The 12,558-nt window shown below is 37.6% G+C and overlaps 1 protein-coding gene across 3 annotated transcripts in view; it reads right to left on the bottom strand.

Moving 5' to 3' along the window:
• Positions 1-4,020: 4,020 nt before the first annotated feature.
• The window catches only part of NEK7 (NIMA related kinase 7), a 65,836-nt gene continuing 57,298 nt past the window's right edge, over positions 4,021-12,558 (bottom strand). For all 3 annotated transcript variants that reach the window (XR_010432678.1, XM_064664471.1, XM_064664472.1), the window contains one exon: positions 4,021-10,942. Coding sequence is in view for 2 of the 3 variants with exons in the window: in XM_064664471.1 (XP_064520541.1) it covers positions 10,832-10,942 (111 nt within the window). In the remaining variant the exon portion in view is untranslated. The remainder of the gene's footprint in view (positions 10,943-12,558) is intronic.

The following is a 12,558-nucleotide window of genomic DNA, read 5'->3' as shown; positions in this document are numbered from 1 at the left end:
TAAGAAGTTATACATTTTGGAAGGTACTTTGCTGCAGGTAAATGGCTGCCAGCATTCCAAATCAATGTGTAAGGTAACTTACTGCAGAAATATCTGTGCTCAATACAGAAAATATTCTCACACAGATACACCACTAAGTTACAATAGAATTCTGATCATAATAATGGCTTTTGGATTCTATGCTAATAAAAAAGAAAAAAAATTAGGCTGTATCTAATTTAAATTTCTTACAGAAAGAGAAATATAAATCATTAATTGAAAAATATACACAAAATTCATAGCACACCATATTAGAATAACTAAGTTGCCTTTAGTTACCCGTGGCGGTTTTTAGACCTATCAGTGCTGTTTAAAGAAAACACTCAAGACTGAAAACAACAATAAATGGGAAGAATATATGACCTAATAGAATTAATACATTCCATTTCATGGGTATTACCTGAACACCATCTGTTTCTAACCATTTGGGACCATTGTCATAAACCTGTGCACCCTCAGAAAACAAAAAATAATTTTCAAATAAAATAAAATTTTATAAACAGATTGTTTAGCATCATAAACATTCAATTACTGAACAGGCAGAACTTTTCAAAGAAAGTACTACAGCTCAAAGCAATCACCACCCTTTTGTAACATAACTTTAAAAGATGACAGCTTTCCAAGTACCGCATTGGTAGAGTTTCACAAGGTCTTCTTGGGATTTGTGACACTGTGAGGGATGGCCCAACGTTACAGCAACAGATAAGGGTCATCCACACGAACCTTTGCCCTTTTGCTTGAGCTGACAATTCACGTTGAAGTGCCCACCGCTTCTAGAAACTCCAGGCAAGTGGGTCATTTCTTCCAATTGGTTATCCCCAGAGAGAAGTGAGGGATGGGGGAGGAAGCACTGCGGCCCAGAGGCCCCGTGCCGGCTGCTGGATCAATGGCCGGTGTCAGCAGGCTCCCATTTAATGATGCTCGAGCCAGCGCCAGCCTTGCTCACGGCCACGCTCACCACTGGCACCCACACACAGCAAACTGCCTTCTGGGAAGGTCAAGTAATTGCCTCATTTTGCAGTATGAGGAATTTTTTTTAAAGGTGTACGCCTTGCATTTTATGTTCACAGGACCAGTCCTTAGATTTTAATGGAAAACGCGTTCACGTTTGCAACAGTGCCATGGGACAGCCAAGTGCAGCTCGCAGCAAGTACATCTGTGTGACTACAGATCAACTTACAACTGCTCACCCTCAAGAAGAATGCAGTGTTTTGTAAGCCTTGCTTACATATATATATACACATATAAAAATGTATATTTCACACATAAGGAACAATTTTTATTATCATTTTCAGGTCAGAAGTGTTTAGCAAACAGACAAAAGCAATCAAAAAATAACAACAAATACACACCACAGGAAAACATGAAAACAAGACAAGGGAACTCTTGTCCTCTTTCTGTTATACAGGGATGGAGTTGTTGAAGTCATCTCTGTATCCATGCAAGCTCTGGAGTGGAACAACTACATTATGGAAACAAGATGACTGTATATGGTTCTTCAAAATACTGACTTACTATTATTACTGGATATTCCATGCAAACTACCTACAAAAATCTCCCACTCAAGTCAAGATCGTTAAGCCAGGCTGTGTTTCAGCCCCAAACATGCAGTACAGGCCTCTCAGCTGAAGGAGAAAGGACAAGAAGCCTTTTCTTTGAATTCAGCCTAGTGCATTCTGCAGCTGGACACCCCCATATTTCCAAAGCCTACCTCAGAGGCCACGACATTAAAAATACTCTCTACAATAATAACATTTTAGGATCCCTTTTTTCCCCCACCAACTCATTAAAATTTTTTAAGTAGTCCTCAAAGTTGCTTTATGTTTGTCCAGCAGTGCTTCTGCCCTGGGAAGAATCCCTTCCAGCTACAGGCCAAAGCATTTCAACAGCTCACACCAGACTCAAGCAAGACATGCTTCTTTGGGGGTTGAAAGCAGTGCAACTATCTTTGGCTCTTCCTAGACTCCTGAATTCCTCCTATCTAGGGAGGACAAGTATAGCAGGAAGAACTTTAGTCCTAACACATCACACTATGGACAAATCATGATCTAAAATAATTACTTGTCCTAGAATAAGGAACAAAAATTGCTATTTGCAAAAACGCACGCTGAATCCTGCAAAACGAAATTACCTTACAAAATACTCTCCCACAAGAGTAAAAGCTCTGAATCATTTGCTACTCCTTTTATTTTTTTCTAATGTTTGAATTGCAAACAAATAAAAATCAGAAAAAATTCTGCCATGGTGAACTCGATGCACATCAGGAGACATGTGTTTACACAGGACCTCTAACTGTCCTGTTCCCTGGTGTCAGAGGGTCTGACCTACACAGCTAGTGCTGGGAAGCAAGAGAAGGGAGCAGCACGTGCAGCTCCACCCCATGCCAATACCTGCTTGGAAGCAAATGTTACACAAGGCACACTCACCACCACCACCCTGCCAGACTGGTAACTGTTAAATGATATTTTATAAGATTGAGAAATTATTCTTGGTTTAGAAAAACTGTTTCCTAAGACACTTTCCGTCAAATCTGAAAATGAATCTACTTCTAATATTCCTTATTTGCTTCCAAGAAGTTTGTGGTCAGAAGTTTCAAATTTTGAGTTCTCATTTAATACATAGAGAAATTTACCAAAACCAACTACGACTCTGAAAACTTCCCCCACCCCAGTAATTTTTCTCCTTAAATTTCAGTTTTGATCAATCTCTCTCAGGACATGAGAGTTTAAAACTAGAGTTCCCATAACCACCAGTTAACTTCGATGCACATTAGCCTCCTTCCCTTCCCATCCCCAGTGGTAAGCCACCTTCCCCAAAGCAGGCTCCAGAAGACAGAAACACAAAGTTATATTCAGGATCCCAACTTCCCTGCTTCATCAAGGTGGGCAGAACTGTGATCTGCCACAAAACATCTAGCAGATTTGAAAAGTAACAAGAAAAATGAGAATTCTGAGAAAATCCAGGCCATAAACATCAGGGAACTTTTATATCAAGTTTACTGCCAAGAATTTTATTTTACACTCAAGTTGCAAATGAATATACTGTACATGTCATACACAATGCACAAGTGCTACGTGAACATAAGTGTTAGCAACAGCAGTTTCAGAAAATAAAACATCTTAAGTTCTCTGTTTCAGTACTTGACTTACCTTTTCTGCAATATAAAGAACATCTGAAGAGTGGCAGAAGAACAAAGAATGGCCATAATTTGTAACTGAGGAGTTTCTGACTGAATGTAAGGAAGACAAGATTTCCAGTGAAGCCAGCTAAGTTTTGGAGCAGGCTGCCCAGGGAAGCTTCACAATCAACATCCCAGAGGCTTTCAAGATCCAACTTGCTGAAGCCTTAAGTCCAGGTCTGAATTCAGCACTGACTCTGCTCTCCGCAGGAGGCTGGACTAGAGACCTCTCTCAAGATCCTTTCCAATCTCAATAATTATATGATTTGATTCAAACACAATCAGGAGCCAAATTCAAACAAATCAGTGAATGCCTCCCATTTTTCCCTCTCACAATAAAAAAAGCAATACTCATCTTTAATCATCTTTACAACAGTCCAGCATTAACTGAAATCAAAGAAACAAGCAGCAAATGAAGACTATAGAAGAGTACCAACACCACATTAAAAGGCAAACTAAGAGCCTAAAATTCTCTTTGTAACAGCAAACACACATTTTTTTTAATTGCTCTTTACATATCTGGAATTATCAACTGCATAACAATACCAAAGATATTCCTAGTGATTTTTAACTGGGAGATTCGCTATCCACACTAAGTTTCTACTGGCTCTTGATAGCATGGCAGTGCCAGGTCCCCTGCAAGTGCCCCAGGGAAGCCAGAGAATGGGAGGTGGAGAGGAAGCAGGGATCCCCAAAACATCCCCAAAACATCTCTACTCTGTCCTGGAGACCATTTCTGTTCCTGTTTGAGAGCCCTTAAATGAAAAGTAAGTGGAACTATCAGGAAGGACTCAATGCACCAATAATTTCTTAATTTATTTTTAATTCCATATGATAGAAAACTGAAATTAGACAAAAGATGTAAGGCCTCCACTCATCACTAGGGCAGCTGCAGAAGAACAAATTAACTAATGGTAGATGTGATACAAACAGGCAACAAAAGTAAATATAAAACCTGAAAATTACTAGAAAAATTCTTAGTGCCAACAAGCAACTGACACTCTAAAAGAATTATTCTGGTGCAAATAAAAAGTCAATAAGCGCATATATACCCAGACACACCAAACTAAATCTGACATTCTGCTCTATGTACATCCCACAGTTCCAAAACACTGAACTTCTTAGTTTTACAGAGAATTCTGTTTCTCAATCTCAACACATACATGAGGATAATTATGAGCAGTGAAAGGTCAGACAATTTGATCAACAGTGAATCTCTGAAAATATAAAATCCCCCAACTCTGAAAGCCTGCTAAAACTGTGAATTTAGATACTGCACCTCCTCCAAAAACCATGCAGCCCCCACCACAGAGGTAGGTCTGATTTGGTTTTAAATTTGTTTTTAAATGGATAGAGAACTTGTTCAGCACTGAGCTTCGTTCTAGACCTAGAAGATGAATAAACATTTTGCTGCTGATAACAACTTGCACTATTGCTGCAAGAACACAAGTTACACCTTGTTTTCAGCTGCACCACCCTGCAGTGTAACAGTGTCCCTGCAGCCAGGCCAGACACAGGGGACAGCAAGGAAGAGAAGCCAGAATTAAGGTGGGACAGGAACAAAGAGGAGCACTGTGCCTTAACGCTCTGGATCCAGCCAGTGACGCTCTTAAGCATATTCTTATTTCAAGCAATAGCTAAAAGCACTGAAATGAAGTTGCTATAATAAGAAAAAAACTGTTAGCTGGACATGCAGGAACAAGACAAGACAAAGTTACACACAGTAAATACAAAGCAATTAAGGGAAAAACGTTTTCATCTGAAATGACAGAAAACTAAATTAAGGTCCAAATTCAAAGACTTCTGAAGTATTTGAAAAAACAGTGCCTACTCCAGACTACAGTTCAGAAATAAGACCAGATTTGTGGGATTCAGGTCTCTTTAAAACACAAAAATGTAGTAATTTGGTGGAGTTCCTTCTTCAGTACACAAAACAGTGAAAGCCCAATGACAGTTAAATCCTGTCACTTTTGATACTTTGAAGGGAGAAAAGAAGTCAAAATGACACAGAGGTTAAATCAGTGAAGATAAAAGATAAGAAAGAACATAGTGAAGAGGGCTGGAATCTGATACATCTAACTTTAAGACATTTGATACACAGGCATGGGAGAAATGTCAGAGATGGAAGGTTGTGGCCTTGGAAAATAGGCAAGTAAAATTGTCAAGGATGTTGGAAAATAGTCCAGAGGGAGTCAGAAATAAAAATTACATCTTTGAATCTGAACAGGTCTGAGGCTGGCTGGATACTAAAGGAATCATCTGGAGATAGAACTACCGGAGAACCAGACTGGTGGGGAGGGGAGGGGGAAGCACTGGACTTTTGAGGCATTCAAATGAAAGTGTAATGTAATAAACAAACTAGTGAGAGGGTCTTCAGATACATGAAATTAGGAAATAAGAGGAGGAAAAAAGGACAAAGTATAAAAAAACCTCAGGATGACGGGTGCTACCCCCTTAAAGACAGAGGAAAGAGAAACTTGGTTGCTAGTGAAGGAAAAAAGTCCTTCAATGAACAGAACGAGAGGCATAAAATATACAGAAATAAGAGGGGCAAATTTGTACAGTTGAGAGGCAGCGAAGTTCAGTTCAGAAACAGATCCTGAAAATGAAGAACAACTTTGAAAAGGATCTTGTCACGCAAAAAATCAAGATTGAAGATTTCATTTCAAGAATGAATGGAGAACTAAAATGAACAGCAAAATCTGCAAAGCAAGCTCAACAAGAAAAAAAGGGTGAGATAAGAGTGGTTAAAAAGTTCATTTGGGAAGAGAATTAAAGCAGGCAAGGCAAAGTAGAGTCCAAAGCTGTGTTACAATGACATACTCTTCAGAGATATTCAAAAAAGCTGGAATGGAAATTAAGAAATTACACGAAAAAAATGTCTGGACGGAGGAATGGGAGACAAGGCAATGTGAGAAGCAACCAAAGATACCACGTATAGAGAACCAGATAGAGATGAAAATAAAGACCAGTGAGTCAAAAGAAGCGAGACCAATGAAGGAAGGAGGCAGCTGAAAAGATAAAGGAGTCAAAAAGGTTAATAGACTGGAGATCCCAAAAGGAGTGAGTGACAGGGTAAAGGAGAGAGAAAGACAGATAAGCTGAAAGGGAGCAGGTAGTGATCAGAGAAAGGGAATTTAGAAATGAGAGATAATAAAGGGAACAGTATTTAGTAAAGACAAGGTCATGGGAACGATTGAGGCAGTGAGAAAATCTGTCTGAAACTAGAAATCACAGGCATTGGGCTGGAAAAACAGGATGAAGAACAGCGGAGTAAAGTACTTATTGGGGGGGAAGGCTTGCCCATGGGGAGGGATAAATTTTAAGAAGACAGAAACGGGTTGAGTTTAGCAAAGTTACAAAGAAAGAAGCAAAGTAATGGCCACTAGGAAAACTAGACACAGAAGACTTCAAAATCATGAAGAGGGTAGAGCAGACAACAGGACCAATCAAGCAGAAGAAACAGAAGACAGGAGTCGTAGAACTGTAGAAGTGAATATGAAAGGAAAACACTTTTTAAAAAGCATGAACTGCAGAAAAAGGGTTCAGGGAAGGGAGTCAAGTTTGTAACCAAACTTAACCTGCACTTAAGTCACCTTCAGAAACATAAGTAGCACTCCACAGTCAGCACCTGTCTTTCCCTCCTTGGGTAATCTTGCCAGAAAAGTTTAGTTACTCACCCAGACCAAGCCAGAGATCATAAATTAAGAAGACCAGTACTGCCACTGTCTAGATGATGTGGGGATATGGCTGGCTTGGAAAAATTTTGACTGTTAAAGAAGTACCAAAAAGTATCGAAAACATCATTTGGCATCTGCTATCCAGCACCTTTACTTCCAGATTAAACTAACTCTTCACAAAGCAGACCTGAAGGCCTTTGTTGATTCTCCCTCACATCAACCTCCTGTTCCTAGAAACTCAAAATACCCAACGCAGCATTCACCACCAGCATTCAAATTCAGCCATTAAGATTCTCATCTCGCTGTATAACAGCAAAGATAAGAGATTAAGTAGACAGATTGTTGAAAACAAACATCACTGTGATTTTGGGTCCTATTCAGAGCTATCTGAGAACCACCGGCATAAGAAGTCCTTCTCCATTTTCCAGGCCTCTGTCAAGAATTTCAGTCTGTGGTTTTCTTAATCATGAGCATGAATAAAACACCAGCCTTCTCAGACACTTCTAATACTGCATTTCATCTTCTGGTATACTGGCATGTTTTTAAAGTTTCTGCTCATTACAAAAAGACGACACACTTCTACTGCCTGCTTGTACAACTGGTAGCTGGATCATTAGAGTGCAACAGAAGAGGGGAAAAAAACCCCATATTATTCTCTGCTACCAAACCAGTGACATACAGAGAGCATAAAAAGTGAGTATTTCTACATACACTACTGATTGCTATTTATTCATGTGTGTAGATGAGGTTCACTCAAAACTACTGAAACTACATAGAAACCAGCCAACCTATATATTTTCACATGGTATGAAAATAATTTTAAATTTATTTTTAAATTTTAGATAAAAACACTCCTTTGGATTAATTGTCAATATACTGGATTTAGTATTGTTAGATAAACTTTTGACAAATAATACAAACAAGTTTTTTTTTTTATTGTACTATCTTTTGTTACAGTCAAGAAATCTCACCTAGAATCAACTACTGGAAGCAGTTAAGTTGTCCACAAGACAAGGTAGCATCTACTGTAACATATATTATATATATATATCTAACAAGAAAAGTCCGAAAAAATATCATAGAAATACTATAATTTTTATATTGTATTTAATATCTGTGTGTTTTATTTCTATTAGACTACTGCACAGAAGAGGAGTTTCCAAGACAAAAGAGATTTTATGCAATGTCATTCAAAGCACAAAGTTCACTTCTGAAGCAAGTTAATACCAGAGCATTACTGAAATAAAAGGAGGAGCTAGTCAGACATTTTGGGTAGAAATGTAATATGTTTTCTTTAAAGAAAATAAACATATAATAACATAGCTTAAAATAAATAGTGCCATATGTCATCACCAACATATGAAAAAGAGAATGGTCGTTTATGAAAGAAAATATTTTATTAGTATGTAGGACACATGGGAGTGCTATAACAGACTTATCACTTTCATATGTTACCAGGTGCTTTACTTTAGGGATAGATTCTACAGTCCCAATTATGTAAGCAGTTCTATTAACCCACATGGGTTTTTTAATTATAAAGTTTGGTACCAGAGTCATCTGTACCATTTGTTTTACAGATTTTAAATCATGAACAACTATTTTTTTTCCTCAACACAAGATTTAATCATAAATACTAAACCCCCCCCAAACCTAAAAAAAATTAAATGCTTAAGCATGCACATTTGCTAACTCTTAACTCATCATTTTTTTACTCTACATATCCTCCAGAGGGAGAGAGATCTATTATCGGTTTCTTTCAGGAAAAGTTCAATACTCTATGCATAAGATTAGATAAAAATAGCCTGACTGCACTGAGGGGTTTTTTCAGTGATTTTTAAATGTTCTAGCCCATTTCAGAAAAAAAAAAAAAAAGATTGTGTGAGTACTTGTGCATATTAAGAGTTAATCCTGGCAGTCAAGCAAATATTGTGCTGCCTTTTTCAATATAAAGCATTTCATTCTATGACATATGAAATATAGTTACAGAATATAACCATCATTTTAAAAATTATACAATCAGATAACAAAAACAAATCTAGAGGTTTTAAGATACAAACCAAGGTTTCTCAAATACCTCTTCTCCACTCAAGTCCTACAAGATTAAGTACACACAAGTGAGAAGGAAAACTATGGTTTCATAGAATTCAACCTACAAAATCTGGAAACAAAGATTTAAAAAATATGTATCAAGATAAGCTCATGATCTGGCACATACTATTTAAAAACTCCTGTATTTTGCCAAATACAATTTCCATACTATTTGCAGTTTTAAAAAATACAAAACTGGAAACAATCCTGACCTAGGCTGAACATTTCGTCCACAAACTCCACAGACAGATTTTTATTCTTTGAGCATTATATCAAATCAAAAAATTAAAGCTGCACAGAGAAACAAACAAGCAAAAAAAAAAAAATCTGAGCATGCAGGGAAGTGACTGCATCTAGAACCTATACATGTATGTACATCCTGCTGCTTTTATTTGAACTAACTTCTTTTTACCCACGTTAAGGAAAAAGATTTAACCGACTGTAACAGCTTCTTAGCTGTTATCACTGAAAAGAATTACGCTTAGACAGTTCTGTATAAAAAGTTCAGTCATGAAACTCTAGAAATTTCATTCCACTCTCCATTTTTGCCACATTTAGAAACAAGGCACATTCCTTCCTTAACAATAAAAATATTATTTAAACACACTCAAAAAGGCACTAAGGTCTAACAAAAATATTCAGCATTTCCTTTTTAACTAATAAAGTATTTGTAAGACAGTTTGCATATATATTTATTTCCCAAATGAAGGACTGGTAACTTTCTCTTAAACATAGAAGCTAAAATTCAATTTTGCTAAATATAAAACTAATTCTCAGGATACAGTATACAAAAATTATATATTTATGTAGAATACATTTTGTTATACTACAGTATTATATCTTTCCCAAAAGATTTCTGTACTTAAAAAAAACAAACACTTTAAAATTTAAATACATTGTAAGGTCATTCAAATTATTTTAAACACAAAAATCTACAAACAGTGACATATACGCAAACAGTTGGGAAGTTGTAACCTAAAGATCACATCTTTTAATCAGACCTGCACAAATGACAGCCTCAGAAGAACCCCTCTTTGCTACTAGAAGCATCTGCATGGTTTTAAGACTTAACTACGCAGACTCCTATTGCCCCAGGGCAGTGCTGCACAAATCTATTCAAAGCCACCAGATTCGTGAATCAACAACCTTAAATTTTCCCAGAAAACCTCCAACAAGTGTTTTATGTGTATTATGACAGAATAACAAAACAAAAAGGGCTGTTACAAAAATTTCAGCATGACAAATTTTCCTGAAACTACTTTTCCATCGCACTTGGTAAGCGGAGAACTAATCCTATCACCTGTCTACTCTTACAGCAAGAACTGCAAACTACAATTCAACATAAAATACAATAACCTTCTATAATAACTATGTTCCTCTCAGAACAAAGATTAAAATAAAGTTAACTGTGCTGATTCATACTTTCCATAAATTACTATAAAGGTGAGAGATTCAGACATTTTTCTTCTGGATAATAAGCCTAATATCTGTATCATGTGCAAAAGTGCAACTGTGTTTTAGAACTGAGGCCCAACTGAATACAGTTTTGTTATTACAGAAAATATACTTGAACCCACATATCATAGAAAACAGTGGTTCTTGGTATCTTGAAATTACGCCTTACACATTTAAACCTGTTGTACAACTGCAAGTTAGTAAAAAATACAAACGAAACCCCCCAGAAACAAACAGAAAACAACAAAGCTTGTGTATGTAAATTGGTTTACGATTCAAAGCACAACGGTAAGCTTCAAATAATTACATTTGTGTAACACACAGAGGGGTGGGATGAGTTATTTAAAATACTTGGTTATCTCTGCTCTCTTCCTCCTGGTCTGGCATCAGTTCAGCTGCTGGCGGTGTGTGCGTGCATACGTTTCGCTACATCGTACACGTAGGTGATGTCTGGTCGCTTCTCCGGGTCGGGGTTGATGCACATATTAACTAATTGTCGCAGCTAGGGAGGGGAAACAACAGCACAGGATCGTTGGCCTCCTTACAAGCAGTATTTGTGCTTTATCTAATTCAAATTAATAAAACCAGCAAAAATTAGCCAAGCAGCAGTTCTGCATAAGCCCACACTCGACCCTCCCTCTCTCGACACGCAGTTTTATGCAAGAATGTATGCAAGGTGCTCCCAGGATTTTTACGTTTTGCACTGCTGTGCACTAAAATCGATGAGCAAATTTAAGTTCTAATCCTTCTAAACGTACAACTTCAGGCGTGCGTTTAGTCCAATCACACATAACCTACAGAAAATTCCCATGTTTTTGGAGGGGTGTGCCTGCAAGCCTCAGAAGGCTGAGGCGAGGTAAATGAGGACTGCTTGTTCATTCACTCAGACAAGAGTTCGCCAGCAATAAATGGCATTTCTGCGTGACAGGTTCCAAGGAACAAAAGGCAGCGGTTCTCCTTCTAACACACAGTTAACCCGCAGAACCTCCTGCTGCCAGGAGCTACCAAGGCACACACATTCAGAAAGCAACTGAGCAAATTAAACCCACTGTGGGCTATTTGTTATAAAGACTTCACCCCCGAGGAAATTTCTCAACTTAAAACTGGAAGCTGGGGAACAGCACACATTATATTGGCCCTGTTACTTCACTTGTCCACTGCTGAAGATACTATATTGGAATAAATAATCTTTGCTCTATATCCCAGTATTTATTCCTTCAGGCTAGATCATTTATTGTGTTCCTTATGGAAAGGACATAATTAACAAATATGTTCACAAAAGCCTGGAAATAAACAAGCCACTACTCTAGAAAACTCCATGTTTCCACAAACATCATAACTTAATGGGCCTTTTTAATGCACATACTCAGCAGAAGCAACCCCAAAAAGCTTCCCCATCACCTGGATACCTTTCATTGCCTGCACAAACTGGCAGGACAGTTGCAGGCTTTTCTTCCTCCATTTATACACCCAAGAACTTCTGTCATTAGAACTTAATATATTGTCTGGATGACCTTCTGATAGGGCATCTATTTTAAATTGTATGCAAGTCCCAAGTGTTTTTTGACATGGAAAATACCTCTTTCATGATGACTTACTAAAATGTTTACAATCTTTCGCAAAAACAACCAACTCTGAAGCTCTTCTTTTATGCTTTTTAGTTTTGTCAAATCCTCCTGGATCTCCTTATAGCATTAGGGACAGGTGGGGAAGGACACTCCAAACAACACATTGTGATCCACCCTTCTATGCCAATATGTCAAATTTGGTTTGGTCTCCCATGCAGTACTGTTAGGTACCATTATTGAAAAAAAATCTGTAATTATTGCAACTAACACAGAGCAACCTCATCACTCTGAGTATTCAAAAGTAACACAGGCTGCCTCTTTAAACCTGCCATCAGAGAGCTTCCTTCCTACCTTTTATAAAAAGACCAAGAAGGATTTTAAATTATAATTCTACTCCTTTCACTTTTCAAAAGATTAATTTAAATGCATGGAAACAGTAATTCCTGAAGTTAAGGAAGAAGCATTGCACAGCACTATATAAAGCTTTGTCCATTAGCCCTTGCAGATAAACTGCACACAATGTACAGGGATTTTGTACTTAACAACACAA

The sequence above is a fragment of the Pseudopipra pipra genome, chromosome 9, assembly GCF_036250125.1.
Source record: "Pseudopipra pipra isolate bDixPip1 chromosome 9, bDixPip1.hap1, whole genome shotgun sequence".
Taxonomy (NCBI): domain Eukaryota; kingdom Metazoa; phylum Chordata; class Aves; order Passeriformes; family Pipridae; genus Pseudopipra; species Pseudopipra pipra.
Note: the sequence above shows the minus strand (reverse complement) of the source record. Positions and strands in the feature narration are given on the sequence as shown.